Source organism: Zootoca vivipara, chromosome 4 (genome assembly GCF_963506605.1).
Source record: "Zootoca vivipara chromosome 4, rZooViv1.1, whole genome shotgun sequence".
In the NCBI taxonomy this organism is placed as follows: Eukaryota; Metazoa; Chordata; class Lepidosauria; order Squamata; family Lacertidae; genus Zootoca; species Zootoca vivipara.
Window position 1 is genome coordinate 98,135,797 of NC_083279.1, and position 27,429 is coordinate 98,163,225.

The 27,429-nt window shown below is 49.4% G+C and overlaps 1 protein-coding gene across 1 annotated transcript; it reads right to left on the minus strand.

The window, feature by feature from the left end:
• LOC118085070 (short transient receptor potential channel 2-like) lies at positions 1-27,073 on the minus strand. Its single transcript, XM_060274015.1, has 13 exons — positions 27,047-27,073; positions 20,107-20,799; positions 19,067-19,279; positions 17,562-17,726; positions 16,142-16,316; positions 13,803-14,003; positions 11,153-11,315; positions 9,157-9,249; positions 6,557-6,776; positions 4,789-4,916; positions 3,713-3,782; positions 2,391-2,523; positions 1-452 (listed from the first exon to the last, which is right to left on the minus strand). Exons 1-13 carry the CDS (start codon positions 27,071-27,073, stop codon positions 1-3), a joined length of 2,733 nt encoding a protein of 910 aa, XP_060129998.1.
• Positions 27,074-27,429: the final 356 nt, after the last annotated feature.

Sequence of the window (27,429 nt, forward strand, 5' to 3'; positions counted from 1 at the left end):
TCAAGTCTCTGGTTCTCCTACAGGGTTCTCTTCGATTGCCACCTCTACTTCCACCTGGGGTGGCCTCTCCTCAGCTTCCACCTCCAGCGGCCTCTCCTCAGCCTCCACCCCAGGCTGTCTCTCCTCAGCTTCCCCCTGGGGCGGCCCTTCCTCAGCTTCCGCCTGTTGTCCCTCAGAGGGTTCCTGAGGCAACGGTGTTGCGTCCTCTTCAGCAATGGCCCCATCCTGGGGCAAGGCGGTGTCCGTGGGGGGCCCCTGCTTAGAGCCGCCTGCCTCATTATCGTAGCTCTGGAAGCTGCTGCGCACCTTCATGATGTACTTGTGCAGGACACTGGTCCCGTTCAAGGGGTTGTCCGCCATGCCGTTGTCGGCCACGGTGTGGCGCAGCTGCTTCATGTCGGAGAGGAGGCGCACCACAGACTTGTTCAGCTCCGTCAGGCGGTTCCCCAGATCTGCGGGCAAAAAGTCCAACACTCCTTGAAATGCTAGAGAGGACATACGAGGGAATGTTTGGTCCAGCCAGTCGAAACTTCCTGTTCCTCCTGGCTGGAACATCCTTCCTTTTGCATGTGACAGAAGGTGGATGTGACCTTACCTGTCCAGGTAACAAAAGGACGAGTCACGCAGCACACCTCTCTCTTTTTGACTTCCTCCTTCGTTTGACCAGCTTCTAGCTAGGACTGCTCTGCCTGCTCTCAGCTAGCAGAAGCACTGGGATTATTCCCCCCATATGGGGTAGATCCACATGTACATATTTGCAACTAAGCCTGCCTTCAGGACTCCAACTGTGAACTGATGTGAGTAAACTTCTTTTATTGACTTTGAATAAGATTGCCACATCTTTCACTGGCGGAGGAAGGGGGTGCGGAGGGAGCGGACAAACCCCTGCACCACTATTCCAGTAGGGTGCCATCGCGGCGCGCACCCCCAACACATGCAGCACCCCTGCATGCGCACCAGGTGCCACGCCCCCACAAGCAGCACGTCATGCCCCCAGAACGTGCATCACGCCCTCACAGGTGGCGTACCACACCCCGGGATGCGTGCCATGCCCTCAGGGGCGCCAGCCACACCCCCGCCTGCTCTCCGCCCCCGGTAGCAGAGCATGCAGTGTCGCCCACTGGCGCCTTTATTCTTTTGAGAGGGATTCAAGGGAATTTACCAGGAGCGTACAATTCAATCTGAGACAGATTGAATTGTATAATAGTCAGAGGCTCACACGAGCCTGCAACCAGGTATCTGCTGTGCATGTAAAAAGGGGAACGTAACTCTGCTAAGTAAAGGAACTTGCTAGCGCAAGTTAGGAAGGATATTAATAAACAATATATCCTCTCCTGCCACCCTGAACATTCCCACAAAAAGGACACAAAAGATGGAGCCCTCGTGGGGATGAGATTCTGCCTAGGCGCCATGGAAATTCTAGTCACTTAGCAATCCTACTGCTTCCCCTCCTCTAGGCTTTGGAGACAGCGCCTTCATGAGGAGCACTAGCCTGTAGGGATTGTCTACTGAGCCTTCATTCAGATTTGCTTGCAGGAAGGTTAGATGCTGCTACGTCAAAGTGAGCACCACCCCACATTTTCCAGGGCGTTATCCCATTACGTTCCTTAGGGCAAAAAGAATGAACATTTGGGGAAGCGGGTTTGTCGCACGAGAGCGCCCAATCAGCTCTAAATGTGCAACCTGAACCTGCCGTTTCTGACTGAAACCACTTATCTTGGCTTAGGCCACAATGCTCAAGTTCTTTTTCAAAAGGTTCTCTCATGCGGCTTTGATACATTTACATATTCAATTTCTTATATTCAGAGATTTCTTAGTTTGAGCTTAGTGCCAAGATAAGTGGTTCCATACGAATTTGAATGCATTAAACATAACTGAAAGCAGAAGGAGAAACTACTGAAGAAGCCCGTCATATGGGCGAAACAGGCGAAAAATGCCGGCAGCCTGTCTACCATTGACACCTCGTTTGACCTGCTGCCACTTTGCTGACCACTACATAGCCTCAAAGACCATAAAGACTGGTTTGCCTTTCGGTATTTATTTGTATATGCTATCTGCTTGACGTTTGGTTTTGGCTTCTGTGTCAGCACTTGTATATGGTTCTCTTATTGTTTTCTTTTTGTACTAATAATACTTGATTGAAACTTGATTGAATCTTGTGCCCTTGCGTGCTGCTTGTATTGTATTGGACTTTTGAAGAAATTGGCAGCGTTAGCCCATTATTTCAGTTTTTGTTGCATTCTACATCAGAGCTGGCTGGGGCTGATGGAGCTGTGGTTGAGACAGCTAAGGGCACCTGGTTGCAGACATCTGGCAGGGAGGGTGGTGGGCAAGACCTTCTGGGCCTGGCCACCCATCAGGATCCCCCCTTCCGAGGCAACACTGCTTACCTTTCCTGCGGCTCTCCTCAAACTCCCGCCGGGCTGTGTCGATGTAGCGCTGCACCAGAGCCTTGAGCACTTGGCGCCGGTAGGCAGCGCGGCTCTCCGTACGCTGGCCACCCTCCTCCATGCAGGGGTTAGACTGGGGGGGGCAGAAGGGCAGAGTCAGGGGGCTGGCAGGGTTCCCAAACAAGACATGGCAGGAGGGGTCACACCTCCAGGCTTGCATCTGGAGGCTAGAACAGCATTTCTCAACCACTGTTCCGTGGCACACTAGTGTGCCGCGAGACGCTGGCTGGCGCCGAGAAGGGCGATTTGCATTGTCACGTGCCTGGCGGCCGCCAATATCCATCACTAACCCGCCGGAAAGCAATATTTCTCCTCCTCTTTCCCAAAGCTCAGTGCAAACGAGCCTGGCGGCCGCCAATACACATCGCTAACCCGCCGGAAAGCAATATTTGGCAAGTGTTTCTTACAGTCATAATTATAATATAGGGCGGCACAGAGTTAAATTTGTTAACTTTTTTAATGGTGGTGTGCCTCGTGATTTTTTTCACGGAACAAGTGTGCCGTGGCCCAAAAGAGGTTGAGAAACACTGGGCTAGAAGGCAGGGGGCTGGCGGTTGTGGCTGCAAAGCACTCTGCACATGCTTCAGGGTGCCCAGAGAGGCATGGCCTCTGAAATAATTAGTTGAAAAGCAAACAGATGCAGTAATTTGAAAATCAGAAGACGGCAGGACATTATGGCCCTAGGAATGCACAGGCTTGTTGGTGCAGCACAGAAGCAACTTGGCCCATAAACTAATTTTTAATTGATGCAACAGTTTTTCATAAATGTCACTGAATGGAGGGAAAGGGGCCCAATAGGTAGTTTGTGGAGGAGTGGGGGGGGGGAGTTACAGAGGTCTGACCTCCGGGCAACAGAGTTGCTGCTGTATACTGGGAGGGAGAGTGGGAGATGCAAGGCAATGGGGAGGTCTTTCCTGTGCAAGCTCACCCCCCCTCCCCGACACAGCGCCAACCTCCCCAACACTTTAACCCTTTCATATCCTTCCTCGTGAGCAGCGGGGAGGTGAGTCCACCGCTGGGAGGTCAGGTAAGCCACCCGAACCCAAGGTCCATTGCCGCCTGTGATGTCTTCAGAGACGCAAGACACCCCCCTCTCAACTCCTACTGCCAAGAGGCACTCATGGGGCGGGGAGTGGGCAGAAGGATTGTATGTCTCCCCCAATCTCCCCAAAAGTTGAGGAAGAGAGCGCGACACAGCCCACAGCAAGCAGAGTCCTCGGTGCAAGGAACACACCCGTGAAACAGACACAAAGGGAACTTACAATGGTTGTGATGGGGGGGTATTTCTGCTGGCGCTTTGGTTTGTAACAGCACAGGAAGCGGAAGAGGCCCCTGGGAGAAGATGGGGTAGGCAAGAGGTGAGCTGAGAGGCCCGTGAACAAGGCAGACGGTAATGTTTATTATTATTATTATTATTATTATTATTATTATTATTATTATTATTATTTTAACAAAATTTACATACTGTTTATCGGGGGGGGGGGAGATCCTGTTTTGCAAAAGAGAAACTATTCATTAAGATATTCCAATAGAAGCCAGGGTTAAAAACATACTTGGCGCCCCCCACTGGGGAACATTTTTTTTCTTTTGCATGAGATTTTTCAACTGTTCTTATATGTTCTTTCAATGCTGATTTCCTATCTGAAGTTGGTTTTGTTCTGTAAGCTCTAGTTTTTTTGCAATTCATGTTTTTCACTTTTTACTAGAGCCAGAGCCGCGTGGGGGGGGAGGGGTGTGACCAAAAAAAAACCGCACCGGGTGCCACCTGGGCTTGCTACACCTCTGCCTGGGGGTCTCAGGTCAGTTCACAGAATAAAACCAAGATATAAAACCACAAAATACCCAATAAAAATAAAAACAGTAACCCAATACGCCCCACTCCAAAAATAAAAAAATAAAAGGGCAAAGGATCTTGAAAGCATTACACACAATAAAAGTTCATTTTAAAATAACATGACTGAATAGGCTTGACTAGGAGGGGGAAAGTTTGGGGTACGTTCCAAAAATAATGCAATGATGGTGCCCTGCTATTATGGGCTGTCACATTCAAGGACTGGTTTCTGGCAACTGCAGAAGGCGCACAGTGCTTGTAAAAGCAAGAGTTTTGCAGATAGGGGGGCACACAGGGAGTCTGCCAATCCTTAAACCAGTGCTCTGCTGCCAAGGGCTAAGTTTAACACAGAACTATCAGACCAAACTGACCAAACTGCGGGATGCAGTGGAAGACAGGAGTGCTTGGCGTGCTCTGGTCCATGGGGTCATGAAGAGTTGGACATGACTAAACAACAAATCAGACCCTCCCCACCTCAAGGGTCTCAGGAGCAGCCTGACAAATTACCTGACGACGTAGAAGATGGACTTTGGTGACGGGATGATGTTGAAGGGCACTGGCAGTGTCAAGCCTTCCCTGAAGAAAGACAAGTAGAGCTTGGAGCGGGCAAACTTCCACTCCACGTCGGCATCGTTCTGAAGAGCACAGGAGAGAAGAGGCGGCAAGTAAATATGAGGAGTGCTCTTTATTTATCTATCTTTGCCCTGATCTTCAGCCCCACAAAAATCTCCCAGAGGATCTTACAGAAGACCAATAGAACTATCAAGAAACAAGACAGTGCTCGCCCTCAGGAATATGAGAATAGAAGAAGCTAAGGTGTCCCTAAAAACATAACTAACAATATCAATAAATGCTGGTCGGTTCCACACAAAAAGTTCCTGTCACAAATATCTGCCAAACTATATAGTTTTTGAAAAACCAAAAACATCTGAAATATAGCAGAGCTGGTTTCTGGTGAACCTCTACTGGCAGGGAGTTCCACAGGGCACTAAAGTGATGGCCAACCAAATGTCAAGAGGGTTGCGGGGAACCATTAAACTCATCAGAGGATCTAAAGCCATTTTTGGCCCAAGTTGTTTAGGGCTTTGTGAATTAATGCAAGTACTTTGAAACTGGCCCAGCAGCAAATTGGAAATTAGCATGGCTCTCAGCAGTGGAATTATTATTATTATTATTATTATTATTATTATTATTATTTATTTATTTATACCCCGCCCATCTGGCCGGGTCTCCCCAGCCACTCTGGGCGGCTTCCAACAGAAGAATAAAACACAACAATCTATTAAACATTAAAAGCCTCCCTGAACAGGGCTGCCTTCAGATGTCTTCTAAAAGCCTGGTAGTTGTTTTCCTCTTTGACATCTGTTGGGAGGGCGTTCCACAGGGCAGGCACCACCACCGAGAAGACCCTCTGCCTAATTCCCTGCAACTTGGCTTCTTGCAACGAGGAAACTGCCAGAAGGCCCTCGGTGCTGGACCTCAGTGTCCGGGCAGAACGATGGAGGTGGAGACGCCCCTTCAGGTATACTGGACCGAGGCCATTTAGGGTTTTAAAGGTCAGCACCAACACTTTGAATTGTGCTCGGAAACGTACTGGGAGCCAATGTAGATCTTTCAAGACCGGTGTTATGTGGTCTTGGCGGCCGCTCCCAGTCACCAGTCTAGCTGCCGCATTCTGGATTAGTTGTAGTTTCCGAGTCACCTTCAAAGGTAGCCCCACACAGAGCGCATTGCAGTAGTCCAAGCGGGAGATAACTAGAGCATGCACCACTGGCTCCCAGTACGTTTCCGAGCACAATTCAAAGTGTTGGTACTGACCTTGAAAGCCCTAAACGGCCTAGGTCATGTATACCTGAAGGAGCATCTCCACCCCCATCGTTCTGCCCAGACACTGAGATCCAGCACCGAGGGCCTTCTGGTGGTTCCCTCATTGCGAGAGGTGAGGTTACAGGGAACCAGGCAGAGGGCCTTCTCGGTAGTGGCACCCGCCCTGTGGAATGCTCTCCCAGCAGATGTCAAGGCAATAAGCAATTATTTTACTTTTAGAAGACAACTGAAGGCGGCCCCGTTTAGGGAGGTTTTTAATGTTTGATGCTGTACAGTTTTTAATATTCAGTTGGAAGCCGCCCAGAGTGGCTGGGGAAACCCAGCCGGATGGGTGGGGTATAAATAATAAATAATAATAATAATTATTATTATTATTATTATTAGCCTCTCCCTTTGCGCACCCCAGTCCCGTTCCAGTGCACCTTAAAGGCCACCTCTCCCCAATCACCCCCACACCCCCGGCGGCAGCACTCACCTCAATTTTCTGGAAGCAGTTGGTGATCATGGCAATGAGCATGTTGAGGAGGACGACCACCATGACGATGGTGAAGACCCCATACAGCACCCTCCCCACCAGCTGAGCCATGAGGAACTGGGGCATGTCCACCACATCGTGTTCTTCCATCCCAAGCATGGTCCAGAAGAGGAACTGGAACGTCTCGTTGAAGCTGCATGGGAGAAGGGATGGCAAGCTGAAACAGCTGGGGGGGGGGGAAGGGTCGAGTCAAGGGTGCCTCCTCCCTACAGGGCTGCTTGTTTGCTGCATTTATTCCTCCAAGGAACCCAAGGTGGCATTCGTGGGGCACCCTCTCATTTGATCCCCACAACGACCCTGTAACGTAGATGAGGCTGAGAGGGAGTGGCTGGCTCAGGGTCCCCCTGTGAGCTTCATGGCTGTCATAAACTGCTCATAGGTGAGTGGGGATTTGAACCCTGCTCTCCCAGGTACTAGTAAGACACCTTCAGTGCTATAAGAATTTTAAGGTCTTATATATAGCCTATATATAGACCACATGTCTGACAACAGTACCGTACAGGAAAAAGTCCCGAAACCATTTTGCCTCTCCCAAACTGACCTCAAATGTTTCTCTGCAAAGAGGGAGGAAATGAGGAAAAACCTCCCCCTTGTTTCTGTGCTCACAAAGCACAAAGCACTCTGGGCACATTTAAGATATGAATAGGGCGAGCCTGTGACTTGGGCTCTGGAATTAAGTACCAGTAGTTATCATCACAAAGGAATAGCCAGGCTTTCCTGGTAAACCCATTAACAGCCAGGTAAACCAATCAACTGTTTCCGTGTCAGACAGGATTCTGTTGTAGACTGCCCCTTCTGTGATGTATGTATGGGGGGTGGTCTTGGGCTCTAGGGTGGGCAATTTCAAATGTCTCTATATAAGAGCTTGCACACCAATGTTCTGGGTTCTTCGTCCCTCCTGCGTGTGGTGAGTGGGGACTCTGTTGCAACAGTTTAATAAAAATCAGGCTTACTAGCTGCTTTGCTTCTCAATATTCTCTGGTTGGCCGCTGTTATTTTCTCCTACTGATAGGGAACCTACAAAAGGACTCTATATGGGCTCTCGGGTATCCCATAAGGCAGGCACGTCCAACAGGTAGATCGTGATCTACCAGTAGATCACTGAATGCCTGTGGTAGATTACTGGTAGATCACCGGCTCCCCCCAAAGAAGCTCAACAAGTTTGGCTCCTCTAAAAAAAGCTCAACATTTTGGCCCTGCCCCCCCCCCAAATGTGGCTCTCTCCCTCCTTAAAAAAAGCTCAACAACAACTTTGACCTGAACCCCCCAAAAGGGGGTAGATCACTGTCAGTTTTTAGCTCTGTGAGTAGATCGCAGTCTCTTGGGAGTTGGCCACCCCTGCCATAAGGGAAAAGGAGCAGGTTTTTTTTTTCTTATAACCTTCAGAAACCTCTTTATTCAACATTCATTCAACAAGCATCCTGATCGACTTGCTCAAAGCTTATGCGGAAGTTTGATTAGTAAATCCAGTCTTTGCTGAGCGCTCCTTTTTGTTTGATTATGGCATGCCTATAGGAGAAGGAGCCCCCCGATTTGCTTGTAGGGTGTTTACATGTCTTCCTGTTCATCATTCATTCACCCCACATGTTTCAATGCATTCTGCTATCACATTCCAGACTGTGGATTTGTCACACTAGAACAACAGAACTCCTTAATTCATTTTAATTCTGCAAACCTAACGTTCCAACACATGCTTGAATCCTTCTCACAAAATACTAATAGCCTGGGGGACACCCACAGGTGATTCACCAGTTTCCTCTGGCAAAGTTTTGCGATTTGCACATAGCTGCCAAGTACCCCGTTTTCCCCGGGAAACCCCCGTTTTTACTTACCTTTTCCCGGTGGTCCCCCGTATCACTTCGTCTCCCATTTTTTTCCATTATTTTCTCCTGCCGGCAGCCATTTTTTTCTTTCCGATTTGCCCTTCTATGGGCACCAAAAATGGCCGCTGGCGGCTTCAAAAGTTGCATCTACGCATGTCTGGAAGTGCATAGACGCGACTTCCGGTGTCGGCGGCGGCCATTATTGGTGCCCATAGATGGGCGGAGCGACACCAGAAGTTGCGTCGACGCAACTTCCGGGGTCACACGCCTGCCGGTCCCGGATTCTGCAGTCCGGGTCTTGGAAGGTAAGGATTTGCACCTGGTGGTTGCGCTGACATTTGGTTCTGGGTTTTCTCCTGAGACCAAAAAAAAGCAGGACTCCAGCCAACCTTGTTTTTCGTACTACAGTCGTACCTTGGAAATCAAACGGAATCCGTTCCGGAAGTCCGTTCGACTTCCAAAACGTTTGAAAACCAAACTGCGGCTTCCGATTAGCTGCAGGAAGCTCCGTCGGGCATTCGGCTTCCAAAAATAGTTTGCAAACCGAAACAGTCACTTCTGGGGTTGCGGCGTTCGGGAGCCAAAACGTTTGGGAACTAAGCTGTTCAACTTCCGATCTACGACTGCATATTGATTTTGTGTGAGCTGATTTCTGTGCTTTCTGTAGGAAGTACAAGCAGGTTGGCATACCTCCCCAGCTTCTCAGACTCTTGGTAGTGGACGTAGATGTTGTTCATCCCACACAAGAACGCGGTCAGGATGATCATCATGATGAACATGAACCTGGAGAGGGGAAGAAGCATAAGGAACCAAAAAAGCTAATAAAAAGACTTTAAACCATCTAAAACAAAGTCAAGAAGATGGAGTGGGTTTAAAATATGCATCTCAGGTGTCCCCGGGCCAAGTGAAGAGGTGTGCCTTTAGCATATGATGGAGGCTATTAAATGATGATACTGGACACAGCTCTATGGGGAAGGAATTCCCTGGGGTAGTCTTCCCCAGATAAGGCTGCCAAACTTCTCAGGGCAGTGGAACTACCAAGAGGGGCCTCTCTGCCCATCTTAACGGCAGGGAAGGAGGTGGTCTTTCATATATTTGGGGTCATCTGTGTCATTCGGGGCAACCATCTCAGGACACGGAAAAGAGGCTGCTGCCCCATTCCTGCCAGCTGGGCTTGTGCTTGCTACTCTGGCAAACACAATTGGTACACTTTGACCATGAAACTATAGCTGATGAAGAATAAACGAAACAGGGTCTTGTCCTGGATTTGAAAATCATTTCAACAGGAATTTGTCTCATTACCCTAAGCAAAAAACAGTTTGAAGAATTCATAATTAATCTCCTTCCTGGCCCGAGTTCTTGGAACCTTTCCATTTGATTTCCTGTTTTCACCAAGAAAACTCCAATTTCTGCAGTATTTTCAACTCTGGCCTCCTTGCCAAAACAGGTCTCCGCTTTAAGACAAGAACTAGTCATGTCCCATATCGGGACCACATTCAAGGGCCAAGAAGAGAGGTGGTGACCCTGAGATTTGGGACACATCGGATTCACTGAGAGGGAGAGAAGGCTCAGTGTACTGCATAGCCAACAAGCATGATGGTGGGGAAATAATAATAATAATAATAATAATAATAATAATAATAATAATAATAAGCCTGGTTTCCCCAGCCACTCTAGGCAGCTTCCAACAGAACATTAAAATACAGTGGAACCTCGGTTTATGAACACCTCGGTTTATGAATTGTCGGTTTATGAACACCGCGGACCCATCTGGAACGGATTAATTCACTTCCCATTACTTTCAATGGGAAAGTTCGCTTCAGTTTATGAACGCTTCAGTTTATGAACAGACTTCCGGAACCAATTACACCCATGCTTCAGTTTATGAACGCTTCAGTTTAAGTACTCCGCGGACCCATCTGAAACGGATTAATCCACTTTCCATTACTTTTAATGGGAAAGTTCGCTTCAGTTTATGAACGCTTCAGTTTAAGTACCCCGCGGGACCGTCTGGAACAGATTAATCCACTTTCCATTACTTTCAATGGGAAAGTTCGCTTCAGTTTATGAATGCTTCAGTTTATGAACAGACTTCCGGAACCAATTGTGTTCATAAACCGAGGTACCACTGTACAATAATCTATTAAACATTAAAAGCTTCCCTAAACATGGCTGCCTTCAGATGTCTTCTAAAAGTATGGTAGTTGTTTATCTCTTTGACATTTGGTGGGAGGGCGTTCCACAGGGCGGGTGCCACTACCGAGAAGGCCCTTTACCTGGTTCCCTGTAACTTGGCTTCTTGCAGCGAGGGAACCGCCAGAAGGCCCTTGGCACTGGACCTCAGTGTCCGGGCAGAATGATGGGGGTGGAGACACTCCTTCAGGTATACTGGACCAAGACCATTTAGGGCTTTCAAGGTCAGCACCAACACTTTGAATTGTGCTCGAAAAAGTACTGGGAGCCAGTGTAGGTATTTCAAGGCCAGTGTTATGTGGTCTCAGCTGCTGCTCCCAGTCGCCAATCTAACTGCCACATTCTGGATTAGTTGTAGTTTCCGGGTCACCTTCAAAGGTAGCCCCACGTAGAGCGCATTGCAGTAGTCCAAGCGACAGATAACTAGACCATGCACCACTCTCGTGAGGCAGACTCTGGAAAGCTCCTGATTCCCCCACCCGCCCCAAAAAACCTGATCATGTCGTCGATCATCTTGCCAATGGAGATCTGCAGGGTCCCCAAGGTTTCGTGGGCGGGCAGGATGGAAGCCAGGCGGGTGAAACTCAGCATGCTGGTCACGGCAAACAGCACCTCGGCGATGAACTGGGGGTCTTCGGTGTGCCACTCCCGACGTTCTGGGTCAGAAAGCGGAGGAAGGATCAGAGGGAAGCAAGGGGCACCTGCGCTGGGTGTGTGGCGGACATTAGGCAAGTCACTTCTCTATGGGGCAAGGTTTCTGTCAGTCAAAGCCCTTCCCTGCCCTTTCCAGTATCCATGCCTGAAGTCTTTACATTCTAAAGGCTGTCTTCCGCAAGCTGGGACCCTCCAGACATTCTGAACTCCCACCAGACCCAGTCTATTTATTATTATTATTATATTAAATAATTTTTATCCATTTTCAATTAACCAAATTACAATGCCAATTCAAATACAAATCAACCACATAGCCAATTATAAAATTTATGTGGCCCCTCGTGCGCTGGGCTTCAAGGTCTACTAATTCCCTTTAATTCTGCTTCCAAACTATTGCTCAGTCCAATTATAATCCAGTCTTGATAAAACCCCTTACACCAGAGCTACAATGATTTAACTTCAATTCGTATTAACACATTAAATAATTTATAAGTTCTCTAGTGAAGTTCTCCTTTCTTCTTCCTGTGTGAGGTATTAGTTTCAATCAACTGATCCTTTTTTAAAAAAATAATAATTTTTATTCATTTTATATAAAAAAACAATACCAAAATACAAACAAACAAACAAAACAAATAAGACAGAGGTGTTTCTCACAAAAACCTAGTTTTAAGTAACAACATTGGGTGACTTCCTTCAAACCCCTCCTTCTGAATTTCATTATATATCATCTTTAGCAGTTTATTTAATCCATTAATTATTGACCCCTTATTAATTTAAGGGATCAACTGATCCTTTATGCCTAAAACTATTACTATTATATTTTCCTCACATTCCGTTTGTCATTGCAATCCATATCTATACTCCCAACTCCCTTCACTTGCTGTATTTATTATTATTATTATTATTAGTAGTAGTAGTATTAGTATTCTCAGGGGGTTGCCAAGTCATTAATAAAGCCATTGGCTCCCCCCCTACTGTCCTTTAGATCGAATGAGGTCTTCTTTCCGATTTAAATCTGTACGGCCTTGTAGCTTTTCAGTTCAGCAGTTTTTTATCTTGTCCCATCATTACCAGCACGTGTCTGTACATTCATCTATATATATAAAAATGTAAAAATCGTGAAACTGCGTGTTCCACTTTTCTCCGTAACCACTTGACCGATCGTCCTGAAATTTTCACACAACGATCCAGGCCACTTCCCGAGCGTTGTTGGGGACAAAAATCCCTCAAATTACACACCTGGGCAGGTATAGACCTGGTTTTCCACCAAGTCAAACAGTGCCCTCAAGTGGCGTTATACCCTCCTCCACCCCCTCCCTTCCTGTGAAATCTAAGCCACACCCACAAACCAAATAATGACATCATCAACCAAGCAACTGAAACCACCCAGGCGGCCATTATCAGACTCCTAGGCCCTGCCAGGCTGCTAGGCCCCCACTAGGCCCGGGAGAAGGGGAAGAGGGCGAGTGCCCGGATCGCAGGTCGCAGCACGGCCTTTGTTTTATGTAGGCCCCTGCCAGGCCCCCAGGCCCCCACTAGGCCCGGGGGGGATAACCCACCGCAACGCACTTGGGGGCACGGCAAGGGGTTTTTACTTTAAAATTTAGCGGGCGTTGTGTCACATGCGAGGCTCCGGCGGCCATTTTAATTAAGGGCAGTCATGCCCCTTTAAACTGAGGCTTTATACCAGGCATCCCCAAACTGCGGCCCTTGAGATGTTTTGGCCTACAACTCCCATGATTCCTAGCTAGCAGGACCAGTGGTCAGGGAAGATGGGAATTGTCGTTGGGGGGGGAGAGGGCAAGCGCATGGATTGCAGGCCGCAGCACGGCCTTTGTTTATGTAGGCCCCTGCCAGGCCCCCACTAGGCCCGGGGGGAAAACCCACAGCAATGCACTTGGGGGCATGGCAAGCGGTTTTTACTTTAAAATTTGGCACCACTACCCCCCACCAAACCCCCCTCCCCAAAATAACCACAATACAAAAATAAATACCATCCTTCAAAACGTCATGACATACGCCGGTCACGGAGAGGGGGGGGACAAACAGAATAGATCATGGATTGGGACACATGGGGGCAGTCACATGGATTAGCCACAACAACGCGCCACACCCACAAACCCCGCCTCTGCCACAAGATCCTGTAAAACAGGGGGACTCTGAGGCTCAGGGGGATCTGAAGGGGGCCTATTAACCTCCATTTGACAGATTAACGCACAGCAACGCGTGCAGGGCCAGCTAGTCCTGATTAAATTCTTAATGAACAGAAGAACCGCTGCTTCATACTGGCAGCGTTGGAGGGTTACCGACAGGCGAGGTGCTTTTGGACTCAGCGCCTCCCTGCCTCCAGCACCATGTCAGAGAGAAAGCCAGGTATTATTCTTAACTAACTAACTGATGTTCTATCAAACTCACAAGCCAATGCACCTACGGAGCCAGTGCCCAATGCAGAAGAAGGAAAGAGATCCCAGCTTGTGGGAGCTGCTCACCCGCTTCCGTGTAGTAACGGCACTCTGCAGACTCTTTGTTATCCAGACAGAAAACACGGCCCTGGAAGAAGATCAGGAGCCTGAGGACAAAGGAGGCCAGGTACATGCTGAGCATGACGATGTCCAGGAAGTTCCACCAGTCCAAGAGGTAGCTGCGGAAGCCCTCGATCCAAACCTCTTTGCACTCAAACCAGAAGAAACCTGGAGGAGAAAAGCACAGGGAATAAAAACCCACCACTGGGCACAGCTGGAGGAATGGCAGCCTTGGCTGTTCATAGCCATGGCCCAGCAGGGCTCTGGCTCCCCATCCTTGGGGGAAGAGGCCATGGGTTCAGGGGGCATCCTGGGCCGCGAGGAGGAGTGCGTGCCCTGTGAGCTAGTCTTTTGACGTCTTGGGCTCCTCAGAAGTTCCAGCACCAGGTGGTCTGTGATGCTAGCCCCTCCCTGGCCTGAAGAAGTCACATTGCCTACCAAGGACTCCAGCTTGGAGACCATAGTGGAAACCCAGCCTCAAGAGCCCCTAAAACAGGCTGTGTCTTTTTCAGAGGCTTTGCCCATCAGGGATGGCTGCTCAGAGGAAGGTGCAGTCCTCTTTGAGGCTCCACCTGGGTTGTCCAGCTGCAGAAGCAACATTCAAGCCTGCCTTCTCCGACTTCCAGTCTAGGCTCCCCTGAAAACTATCCAGAGGGCAACCTACCTTGCTGCTTTGCCTTTTTGGTTTTGATCTCTGCCTTGCCTGATTTTGCTTATTTGGGATGACGCTCTGCTTTTGCCTGACTTTGCCCTGCTGGAACCTGACCTGACTCTGTTTCTTGAACCTGGAAGTGGTCCTAGTGGTATGTGAACTGGTGTCCCTGACTTGGCCAGAACTCCATCACCCAGCTGGGACTACTGCCAGGGGCAGAACATCTGTTAACCTCTGATGCCTCTTCTCAATCTATTTTTCTCCACTTAAGCTTACCCGGTGCCCCCTCCTTGTCTCTGTTTGCCCATAATGCCAAGGCCACGGCTTCTTCAGACTAACGATGGTTTGTCTGAATGGGAATACCCAGCCCTAAATGTGGGAACCCAGCCCAATCCATGACTTGTTTCCTGGCAGCAAACCATGAGGGCAAGCCATAACTCTTTTTTGTTGGTTATAAACCATAGCTTGTTAAACTGTGGCTTTTAAAATAATATTCATCAGGTGGTCTGTTCTGTATGGCATACAGCAGGGATGTCCAACCGGTTGACTGCAATCAACAGGTTGATCCCCGAGTGATAGCGGTCGATCACAGGGTCATTTTCCTCTGTGGGGGGGGGGAGAATATATGGCCCTGCCCCCTCACTCTGTCCTTCATTGGCACACGATTGCAAAAATGGAAGACGGAGTTATTGCTGCGTGCTTTATTTTTTGGTGAGCGATTTATGGCCTAGCCCCCCTAAAAAAACACAAAATAACCTTGGCATCCTCCCTAAAAAAAACACACACTGAACAACTTTGGGTGCCCCCCCCATGGGTAGATCACTGCCATTTTTTTAATTCTGGGAGTAGATCGCAGTCTCTTGGGAGTTGGACGTCCTTGGCATCCAGGAAGTGGGTCTTTAGTGTGGTGACCTATCCTTTGCAACTTGAAACTGATACACAGGTTTTTTCCAGTGTCTGCTGACCTCTTTCCTTTTACAACAAGCCTTTTAAGCAGGGCCGGTGTGTCCATTTAGGCAAACTGGGCAGTTGCCTAGGGCGCCAAAATGGAGGGGGCGCTGGCCAGCCTGCCGGGGGGGGAAGGAAACCTGTTCTTGCGAGAGGCGGCGGCAGGATGAGTGCCCCGAAAGGAGCGCTTTCGGGGCGCTGATCCTGTCGCCACCTCTTGCAGGGGCGGGCGGCCGCGTCTCCCTTCTCCCTGGCTCACTGTGGGGTGGGGGAGGGAAAGCGGCCCAGACGGAGCCCTCCCTCGCGGCTTCCTCCCCCCTCTTTTTCTCTCCCCCTTCTTTCTCTCTCTCTCTCTCTCCCACCCACCCAACCCTCCCCCCCTTCCCCCTTCCTTCTCTCTCTCTTCCCTCCCTCCCTCTCTCTCGCTATTTCCCTCTCACCCCTCCTCCCTCCCTCCCTTCCTTATTCTCTCTCTCTCTCTCCCCCTCTCACCCCCTGGGGGCGCCAGAAGGTGATCTCGCCTAGGGCGCAAAAAACCCTAGCACTGGCCCTGCTTTTAAGTGGAGCTCTTTACCTGGACGACACATAAAAGCCCACACAGAGTGTGGGACTGAGGTATCCGGGTTACCCTCAGGGTGGTAGTGGAGAATTATCTCCTGCCCACATCCTTGCCCTCCCCTGCCAGTCTGACGTGGGCCGCACAGACCTGCCACCCATATCATGTGCAGCGACGTCTCCCACATGTTCTGGTTCCGCCCCGAAAAGGTCTCGTTGTTGTACTCCAGCACCAGCGACTCTGCCAGAAGGAAGACCAGGAACCAGACATACGAGGCCGAATGCAGAAGGAACTTGATCACGGGGATCTTCAACATTTTGCCAAACTGAGGAGGAAATGAGAAAATGCTCAGTGAGTTGCACACAGTGTTTTACACCAGTCCCCCCCCCAAAAAAAATCCTGATGCCCCCAGGTGTTTTGGGAATTGTAGTCTAAATTTTAATGTATTTTTAATTTTAATGTATTTTTAATCTTTTGTTTGAAGCCACCCAGAGTGGCTGGGTATAAATAATATATTATTATTATTATTATTATTATTATTATTATTATTATTATTGAGCATCTGGAGAGCACCACATTGAGGAAGGCTGATTTAGATCACTAAGGCTGTGTCCGTTCCATCAAAATATTTTAAAAAATCAGGACCAGTTTGCATCATCGGCTAGCCATGTGGCAACATTCTGTTACAAACCTGCAAATTTGCACTTCTTAAATGCATTCTCCCTGCCCTGAGATCTCCACATGACTTGCTCTTCAGTTTTTTGTCCTTCCACACATAAAGTATGGAGGGGGAGATGCTTAAGAGAAGCACCCATAAGCCTACTTGGGTAACAACATTCTAGGATTGTGTGAACTGATGGCAAAGGCCTTGTGCCCCTTGAGCAGTTGGAGCTGTGCCCCCTTGCCTTAGAGTAAGGGTGGGGAAACGTTTTTTAACCCAAGGGCCACATTCCCATTCGGGCAGCCTACCAAGGGCCTGTGGGATGTAACATAAGCAGTCAAGTACAACACTTGGACACACAGGGGATGTTACTGAAGCCAGGAGGACTTCCTGTCACACCTGGTCTGGAGCTTCCTCTCCCTGCGTGTGACCAGGTAGATGGGCCTGACCCTGGGAGACCCCATAAAAGGGCTGGTCACGCAGCCATCTTCCCTTACTCTCTTTTGCTGCTTCCTTCTGATACTGATGTATCTAGCTATCTGCTGGCTCTCAGCCAGCAGCACAGGGGCTCATCCCCAAATGGGATGAACTCAAACCCTCTTCTGTAACTACAAGCTATAGCCTGCCTTCAGGGAACCGACCGTGAACTGAATGTGAGTAAACTTTTGTTATACTTTTAAGAACACTGTTGTGTCTTTGTTCTTTTTAAGAGGGAACAAAAGGGGATTTACCAGGATGAAACCCAATCTGGACAGCCCAGATTGTATTGCTTCAATAAAGAGATTCAAACAAATCTACCAACTTGCTTCCTGCAATATACAGGGGAATGTACCGTACTCTACTACGGACCCCCCAGCTGATCTGTCTGTTGTGGAGGCTGAGAAACGAGTCCGGCCACAAACCCCTCACCTTGGATTTTGGGGCCACGTAGTAGATGAGGCACAGGAAAGGCATCCCCATGAAGATGGAACAGGAGACGAAGACCTTCCAGAGCGAGGTGCTGCCCCGCCAGCTCTGCAGGCTCCCGCACCAGATGGACGACAGCACTTGCTGGCAGATGGGGTGGGCGACAAACTGGAGGGGGGGGGATTATCAGTTTGCATTTCTTAGTGCAGAAAGTATTGATCTGATGTGCAGAGATCTTTCCTATTCTAATTAATTCAAGAGAGTTATGGAAACTTCTCTGTTTGAAATAAACAAGCAGAAGGTTCAGCATGATGTTTGGGTTATTCCTTCCGAGAAGCTGAGTGCAGCGGGCTTAAACTGGTTCTGTTATCTCTTTCTGTCAAGGTCAGGCATTCCCAAACTGCGGCCCTCCAGATGTTTTGGCCTACAACTCCCATGATCCCTAGCTAAGAGGACCAGTGGCCGGGGAAGATGGGAATTGTAGTCCAAAACATCTGGAGGGCCGAAGTTTGGGGATGCCTGGTCAAGGTCATGCTGACTATAAAAGTAAGGACCCTGGGTTTCAGTTTCTCTTTCGATCTCTTTTTCTTGTGGTGTGCTATTCTGCACATACAGTGGCGTAGCAAGTGGTGTGTAGGGGGCGTCCCGCCCCGGGTGCCACCCTGGAGGGGGTGTGACACTCGGCGTGTCCCCCCTGCGAGTGAGCAGCCAGCCGCCGCCTGGTAAAAAGCCTCACTCGGCGGCTGGCTGCTCACTCACTGGCTTGGCCGGCACACGCTTTGCTTCTTCCTGCTGGGGTGGAGGTGAGGGGCGTGCTAGAGAGGGGCATCAGCGGCGGCGGCTGACGCCCTTCCCTGGCCCACCCCTCGCCTCACCTCTGCCCCAGCAGGAAGAAGCAAAGCGGGCATCGAGCAGGTGAGCAAGCAAGCAGCAGAGCGAGGCTTTTTAAAAACTTCGGTCTGTGGCTTGCTTGTGGTTTGCCGCCGCCGGTGCTCCAGCGCCAGGATCCTCAGCCGCAAGCAGAGGATCACAGCACTCGAGCGCCGCCACCGGCAACCTGTGCACGCCGTGTACGGCCCTGCGCACACGCTGTACGGAGTGGGTTGCCACTCTGGGTGCCAGAAGGGCTAGTTACGCCGCTGTGTACATAGTTTGCTTACTGTTAAGGTTTCCTCCTATTATAAATTATTGTAAGTTTAAGTTAAGTCTGCTGAAACTGGATTTATTATGGATAGTGCCAATCCTGAATGTATTGGATTTGTGGCCCACATCTTATTTCTGTCATGAATTCTACTCAATTTTGATCCAGAGCAGATCTCCAATGTATAGTTAGCAGAGTAAAAACTTAAACATGTTGCAGGGTTCCCAAAAAATATACCAGAGGTAATTGTGTTTCATCCAGCGGAGCTTTCCTGCTACTGAAGGCAGATGAGCATAATGGCCCACACTGCCTTAAATCCGGAACTGCTCCCTTCTGCCCCCAGACCATGTTCCTCTGACAAGCTCACCCGCTTCTGGTTGTAGTTGACAGCCAAGCGAAGCCTCGCCAAGTTGGGGATCCCCTCCTCAAAGGCCTGGTCATCGAGGTCCTCCTCTTCCTCGTCATTCGAGGAATCCGCAACGTCATTCAAGACGGCCGTCACCTCGCTTTGGTTGCGGCACATTCCCAGCAGCTCAAAGGCAAACTCCTGGCACAGCTGCTCCAGGGCCAGGTACTCAGGCTGGATGGGAGGACAAGGACAAGGCAGGATCAAGGAAGGAAGGATCTGGATCTGGCTCGGAAGGGCACCCCAATTCTGAAGAGAACGGCTTTTCTCTGCACAGAATCCGAATTGTCTGGATGCATAGCATGGTCTGCATGGAATCCCCACCCCAACTCCTTTCTCTAAAAAGAATTAGGCTTGTGATGTGAATATTGTGTTGTGGAATTAAAAAGCTAAGGAACCAGTGGCCCTCCAGACATTGTTGGACTCCCAGCCCACATGGCCAATGTTCAGGGGTGATGGAAGTTGTGGTCCAATACCTGGAGGGCCGTAGATGTTCCCTACCTTGACCTACTGTCAGGCTCCCTCAGTGGCAGAGATAAGCAGATCAAATGAAAGGAGCATTCTTACCAATTTATTTAATAATCACAGCAAGCGACAAAGGAAAGCATATCTCCCTAGAAATGGCGTGGCTCCCAGTAGAGGTTCACCCCCTCCGCCCGCATTAATCTATGTCACTCCAACATTGGGTAATCTGAGCTTGTTGCCGCTGCGCTCTCTGTTCTATCACTCTCAAAGCCCATCTAGCCTCAGGCGAAGGGGGGTCAGGAATGCCGTCCAAGGACACTGAACCTGCCAGCTGTCTCTCTCCTGGTGTTTCCTCTTCTAGCTGTTCCTCACCCAGTATTTCCCAGCTGTCCCCCTCTGGACCATGCCCCTCTGCAAACCGCTGTTCTAAATCAATACTGTCCTCCGGCCCTTGAGAAGGCTCAGGTGGGGGCTCCCTCCATTCCTCCTCAGTCCAGTCCCTGACACCTATGCAGTGGGTGCAGCCAGAGACAGACCTTGAATTCGGGCTCCTTCTTGGAGAGGCGCTTGAGCTCTCGGCTGAGCTTGAAGGCCGTCAACATGGCGTCTTCGCTGGCGATGGAGAGGTGTGCCCGGCTGGCGATGCCCTTGTAAGTGTTGATGCGAGAAAGCGAAAACTTGAGCAGGTCGAACTTGCGGCCGTTGGAGCACTCCAGGCAGGAGCATGAGACCTTGTGCGGCCCCGGGATGGCGTGGCCCTTCTTCATGAGCATGTCCACGATTTCGTAGAGGTCCTTCTCGCAAGCCAAGGTGAGGGGCGTCACGCCCGGGGCAAAGCGCGAGTTGTCGATGGAGTTGTCAAACAAGGCCGAGGAGAAGGACTTGATGTCCATCTTGCGGCCTTTCTCCTGGTCCAGGCGGTCCAGCAGCAGCTTGACCACGGTGGGCTGGTTGGTATCCACAGCAACCAGCAAGGCCTCGTGGATCTGCCGGAAGTCAAACTTGACAACGCGCAGCAGCGTCTTGGTGATGTCCTCGCCGCCCGTGCGGATAGCCAGGTTGAGAGCCTCTCGCCACGCCCGGTCCTCGGCCTCATCCAGCTGCTTCAGGATCCCGTCACTCACCTGCAGCAGCTGCTGGACCTTCATCAGTTGCCCATCTTGGATGGCGTTGAGGAGGCCTTCCGGGAACTTCAACTTCTTGTTCACAATTTCTTTCCAATTGGGTTGCTAAGGGGGTAGATGGAAAGACAACAAGGGCCAATTTATTTTTTCCATTTATTTATTTATACTTTTCAAGTTTCTACATTTCACTAATTTTATACATTTCACTAATTTTATACATTTCACTAATTTTACAATCATTTTGACATTTCAAAACTTAACTTCCTTCACCTTTCTGCGGTTTCTTAAATATATTTTTAATACCTTCTGCATATCCAAATTACAGTATATTCCTGCGTATAAGACTACTTTTTAACCCAGGACAATCTTCTCAAAAGTCAGGGGTCGTTTTATATGCCGGGTCGTATTTCTTATACGGCGAGTATAACCCAAACTCTATATTTTAACTGGAAAAGTTGGTGGTCGTCTTATACGCCCAGTCGTCTAATATGCCGGAATAGGTAACTTAAATTGCTCATTTATTTCATCTTCTTTAAATATATAGAATATGTGAATTCTCTAATGTTATCTATTGCTTCAATCAACAAAGACAAAATGCCTCATAATATAGTCTCATATCCAGCAGGGAAAAACCTCCTCTTTCTTTTGCATCTATCAATATTTTATATTTTATTCTTGGTTTTTCCCCTTGCCATATATATTTAGAAATATCTTTTTGCCATGCATTGAAACAATCTGTCTTGCCAATCACAGAAATTGATTGAAACAAAAATAAGATTCTTGGTAATACATTCATCTTTATAGTTGTACACTCTACCTAATAGTGAAAGATTCATTCTATCCCAGATTTGCACATTTCTTTTAATATCTTCCCAAGTTTTTAAATAATTATCTTTACACAAATTTATATTATTTGCTAAAAAAATTCCTTCAGTAGCACCTTAAAGACCAACTAAGTTTTTATTTTGGTATGAGCTTTCGTGTGCATGCACACTTCTTCAGAAGAATATTATTTGCTGTTACCCATACACCTAAATACTTAACCTTTCTTTCAACCTTTAAGACGGATACATCTTGTAATTTGTTTTTACTCTCATCATTCATATTTTTAACCAAGAGTTTGGTTTTATCTTTATTAATCTAAAGACCTGTTACTTCCCCCCAAAAGAATATCCAAGGGGATCAAAGGATCTGCACTGCAGTCTGCTAAAGAATTTTGAGAGCAATGAAGAACATTGAAGCCTCTTGCATTGATTGGCTGAGCTGCTCTAAGGCAAGAGGGCAAGGCAGGATTTGCGGGGTGCCACTGGCTGAGGGGCTCTGATCCTGGTGTTATAAGAAAAAAAATCCTGCTCATTTTCCCTTATGGGGGACCCAAGAGCCCATATAGAGTCCTTTTGTGGGTTCTCTATTGGTAGAAGAAAATAACAGAGGCCAACCAGAGAATATTGAGAAGCAAAGCAGGTGGTAAACATGACCTTTATTAACTGTTGCAACAGGGTGCTCACAACCACACTCAGGAGGCAGGAGGGACCCAGAACAATAGTGTGCCAGCCCTTATATAGACTTTTTGAAATTGCCACCCCCATGGGTGGCGCTGTGGTCTAAACCACTGAGCCTAGGGGTTGCCGATCGGAAGGTTGGCGGTTCGAATCCCTGCGACAAGTAGATAAATAGGTACCACTACAGCGGGAAGGTAAACGGCGTTTCCGTGTGCTGCTCTGGTTCACCAGAAGCGGCTTAGTCATGCTGGCCACATGACCTGGAAGCTGTACACCAGCTCCCTCGGCCAATAATGCGAGATGAGCGCCGCAATCCCAGAGTCGGTCACGACTGGACTTAAATGTCAGGGGTCCTTTACCTTTTTAGCTAAAGACCACCACCACCCCAATACATCATACATACATCACGGAAGAGGCCGGTCTACAGCAGAAAACCTGCCTGCCAGGTTACCTGAGAATGATCACTGATTGCATTATTTGGGCAGCCTGGCGATTCCTTTGTGATGATAAATACTCACTTCCTGAATCCAGGTCACAGGCTCACCTATTCATACACAGGTACCCCTTAAGTCAGGATTCATGAGCACAGAGACAATGGGGGAGGTTTCCCCATTTCCTTTGTCCTTGCAGAGAAACATTTGAAGTCAATTTGGGAGAAACAAAATGGTTTCAGGACTTTTCCTGTACTGCTTCAGACATGTGGTTTATATATTTGTGTGTGTATTTGCCTGGTACATTTATTTTATATCTTAGACCTTATAATTCTCACAACACTGGGAAGGAGCAGGTTTGGAAGCAGCGCGGCTTACGGATGAAGGCAGGAGCAGGGGGCTGGGTGAGGGGTATTGCTGCTGAAACAGGTGTCCACAAGGGCCGTCGGGGGTGCGGGACAATGGCACCCGTCCTGACTGTGTCTCCCAAGCCCTCCCCCGAGCCGCCGTATAGGTTTCAATACAATTTGTAGTACAGTGGTACCTTGGGTTACAGACGCTTCAGGTTACAAACTCCACTAACCCAGAAATAGTACCGGTACCTCAGGTTAAGAACTTTGCTTCAGGATGAGAACAAAAATCGTACTCCGGCGGCACAGCGGCAGCAGGAGGCCCCATTAGCTAAAGTGGTGCTTCCAGTTAAGAGCAGTTTCAGGTTAAGAACAGACCTCCAGAACGAATTAAGTTCTTAACCAGAGGTACCATTGTAGTTTCAATGAAGGCACCCTGCACGTTCTCCACCATCTCTCCTCCCAGGAGCTCACAATGCAAGGAATCAAATGCTTTGGAGGCCAAAAGTAATTCTTAAAAATGTAATTCTGTGTGCATGAAATCCCCCACCATCTTCCTTCCAATTTTTAGTGATTTTTAAAATAATAATAATAATAATAATAATAATAATAATTTTATAAGTTTGTCTTTGTTTCTCAATTTCATAGAATTCTAGAGCTGGAATGGATCTTGAGGGTTATCCAGTCCAACCCCCTGCAGTGCATGGATCCTGCCCACAGCTATCTCTGGTTAACAGCCTCTCACACTGACCCATCTCACACTGACCCATTTACATGTTTTTGTATGCATTGTGGTGTTTTATGCACTGTGATTTGCTGCTATTTCTATTTGTTATAGTTTAGTAATTATTTATTGTAATTGTTAAGAGTGAATTTCCATTTAATCACTATTTCCTGATATTCTGAGGGTTAATTTTATCACATACTATTCTATTCTAAAGGTTTATTGAATATTACGGTACTTTAGGCATATTTTAAAGTTACGTTTTTATTATGACTTTTTTTTTGCATCGGATCAGATTGTCGAAAGGTGTGTGATCGTTGTTGTCTATTTTGTTGTGGTAAACCTGCCTCAGGGACGCGGGTGGCGCTGTGGGTTAAACCACAGAGCTTAGGGTTTGCCGATCAGAAGGTCGGCGGTTCGAATCCCCGCTACGGGGTGAGCTCCCGTTGCTCGGTCCCAGCTCCTGCCAACCTAGCAGTTCAAAAGCACGTCAAAGTGCAAGTAGATAAATAGGTACCACTACAGCGAGAAGGTAAACGGTGTTTCCGTGTGCTGCTCTGGTTTGCCAGAAAGCAGCTTAGTCATGCTGGCCACATGACCTGGAAGCTGTACGCTGGCTCCCTCGGCCAGTAAAGCGAGATGAGCGCCGCAAGCAGGGCCGTCTTAAGCATGCCCGGCGTCCTGGCGCCGTGGTGCGCTGGATCCCTCCGGCACCCCCGCCCCGTTTCCCAGCGCGGTGGGCTGCCGCGGGCGCAGCTGTACTGCGCCACCCAGCCTGCCGTAGGGCAACGACCCTGGCCAGGGGGTGCTGCCCGCCCCCTATTGCGACGCCCCTGCGCACGGCGGAGGTGGCCCCAGGCCTGCGCGCCTCCGGAGAGTGGCCTGAAGCCGCTGAACAGCGGAGGTACGCCTGGGGCAGCCTCAGCCGCGCCTCTCAGCGGGCGCAGCCGCGCCCCTGGTGGCCTGGCGCCCCCCGCCACCGGGAGCGGGCCTAGAGCTGGCCCTGGCCGCAACCCCAGAGTCGGTCACGACTGGACCTAACAGTCAGGGGTCCCTTTACCTTAAACCTACCTTGGCTGATATAGAAAGGTAGCATACAAATTAAAAGTGAAATGAAAAAACGTAACACAGCTCTCAGAAGGGAAGGAAGGGGATGGAGAGAAGAGAAAATGGTTGGAGATTTCACAGCGAGGGAAACTGATGCTCACATCTGGATTTTGAGTCAGACCTTTTTGGCTCTGTGGCCAGCAGTGCTGCAGATATCGGGCTACCACCGGATGGCACTTAGATAGAGCAACCTTTTCTGGACAGATGTCCACCCTGCCAGCCAGGTGCCATCGGCACCCGGTTGGCAAAAAGCTGCGTTAGGGGGCCATGTTTATTTGCTGCAATTGCTCCCGTCACAAAAGGCGGTGGAAAGAACCAACCCAGCCCAGGTGGTTTCCCTGCCTGCCTCCCCAGAGCCCTAACTCATTACCTCTTCGGTAATTAAGTCCCTCGCTTTCCGAGTGCCATTTCCACTTCCCCTCTTGGCTGCGGCCGATTGAATTTGCAAGGAGTTGCCTTGGCACAGGAGGGCCACATGGATTTGAAAAGGAGTCCCCCTGGGGAAGCTGCTTGTTGAGGAAGAAGGCAAAGGGGGGCGGGCGGTGGCAGCTTGCTGACAGTCACTTGGAAACGGCCCAGGTAACAAAGCTAAAACGGCTGCACCTGAAGTGGAGAAGCTCCATTGCTATCCAGAGAGACCTGCAGGGTGCCTGAGAGGCATTATCCGGGTGGGAGATAGCAAGAGCTGTTGCCACATCAGGGTTTGCATTGCTGCCGGCTCCCAGTATGTTTCCGAGCACAATTCAAAGTGTTGGTGCTGACCTTTAAAGCCCTAAACGGCCTCGGCCCAGTAGACCGGAAGGAGTGTCTCCACCCCCATCGTTCTGCCCAGACTCTGAGGTCCAGTGCCAAGGGCCTTCTGGCAGTTCCCTCCCTGCGAGAAGCCAAGTTACAGGGAACCAGGCAGAGGGCCTTCTCGGTGGTGGCACCTACCCTGTGGAATGCCCTCCCACCAGATGTCAAAGAGAAAAACTACCACCAGACTTTTAGGAGACATCTCAAGGCAGCCCTGTTTAGGGAAGCTTTTAATGTTTAATAGATTTTTGTATTTTAACGTTCTGTTGGAAGCCGCCCAGTGGCTGGGGAAACCAGCCACATTATTATTATTATTATTATTATTTCCCCACCATCATGCTTGTTGGCTCTGCAGTGCACTGAGCCTTCTCTCCCTCTCAGTGAATCCCATGGGTCCCAAATCTCTGGGGTGGATAGGCCCACGGCTGAAAAGGTTGCTGACCTGATCAAAAAGCAAAGGCCTTTAATGTTCTGTTGGAAGCCACCCAGAATGGCTGGGGAAACCTAGCCAGATGGGCAGGGTATAAATATATTATTATTATTATTATTATTATTATTATTATTATTATTATTATTAAGCACCCAAGAGCAAATGGTGCTGCAATGGAAAGGAGACAGGGAGGCATCATGCAGGATGGCTAAAAAGCGAGGGTGCAGAACTCTGTGACTCTCACCCAGAGCCCAAGGGCAGGAGGAGCCTGGCATTGAAGCAGGAGCTAGGATTTGGAAGCAGGAGAGACAGGCAAGGGAGCCAAGGAAGCAACGACCTTTCGCTACATAAACAACTTTAAGAATAATTCCTTGGATTGGCACCAAGTAATGTCTGCCCTAGGGACCCAGGTGGTGCTGTGGGTTAAACCACTGAGCCTAGGGCTTGCCGATCAGGAGGACGGCGGTTCGAATCCTCGCGACGGGGTGAGCTCCCGTTGCTTGGTCCCAGCTCCTGCCAACCTAGCAGTTCGTATGCACGTCAAAATGCAAGTAGATAAATAGGAACCGCTACAGCGTGAAGGTAAACGGCGTTTCCATGTGCTGCTCTGGTTTGCCAGAAGCGGCTTTGTCATGCTGGCCACATGACCTGGAAGCTATATGCCGGCTCCCTCGGCCAATAATGCGAGATGAGCGCGCAACCCCAGAGTCGGTCACGACTGGACCTAATGGTCAGGGGTCCCTTTACCTTTACCTTTAAGGTCTGCCGTAGTTGCAGTCCAGCTGCCTGCTGGCTAGTTCACATTCCTGCGTCCTGGAGAGGGCTGAGACCGTTCCCTGCTGGGGCAAAATGTAAGCTCGCCTCTCGGCAGTTCAGAAAATCTTAGTAGAGAAGCAGCCGACAGTAGAGAAAGTCACCCAAACCAAAAGGGCATGTCTGTCTGCCTGCCTGCCTGCCTGCCTGCCCTATCTATCTATCACATCAAGGAGCCCCCCTCGCTGCTCTGCACTCACCGTGATGCCATCAAACTCCAGTGCCATCCTGCCCAGGGCAGAAGCGCCAGCTCCTTACAGGTGTGACTGGCAAGAGATGCTCCAGGTCCTTCCCCTTCCAGCAGAACGAAACCGGGGAAGGCCTGGCTGAAAAGAAGGTGTCCTGCTTCTCCTGGAGGCTTTCCTCTCCAGCCCTCTGCCTGTGCGCATCTCTTGTTTTTCCCTGGCAGGGGCAGGAGCAGGCAGGAGCGCAGTGGGGCCCACCTGCCAACCCCCCAGGGGGCTGGGTTGCCACATGAACGCCATGGGCAGCCTCCAGCAAGGCCTCACCCTGCTCCCCCAGGAGCCTGGGCTGTTTGTCACAGCAGCAGCAGCAGCATCCTGCTTTCAGCTCTCTCCTCCTT

Bases quoted from the DNA above. Each gene is read 5' to 3' on its own strand.
- LOC118085070 (XM_060274015.1), bottom strand. From the start codon at position 27,073: ATGGCACTGGAGTTTGATGGCATCACG. The intron at 11,316-13,802 runs GTGAGCAGCTCC...TTTCTGACCCAG, and splicing joins CCGTTACTACACGGAAGCGG to AACGTCGGGAGTGGCACACC. The intron at 2,524-3,712 runs GTAAGTTCCCTT...TGCCCCCCCCAG, and splicing joins ACCCCCCCATCACAACCATT to TCTAACCCCTGCATGGAGGA.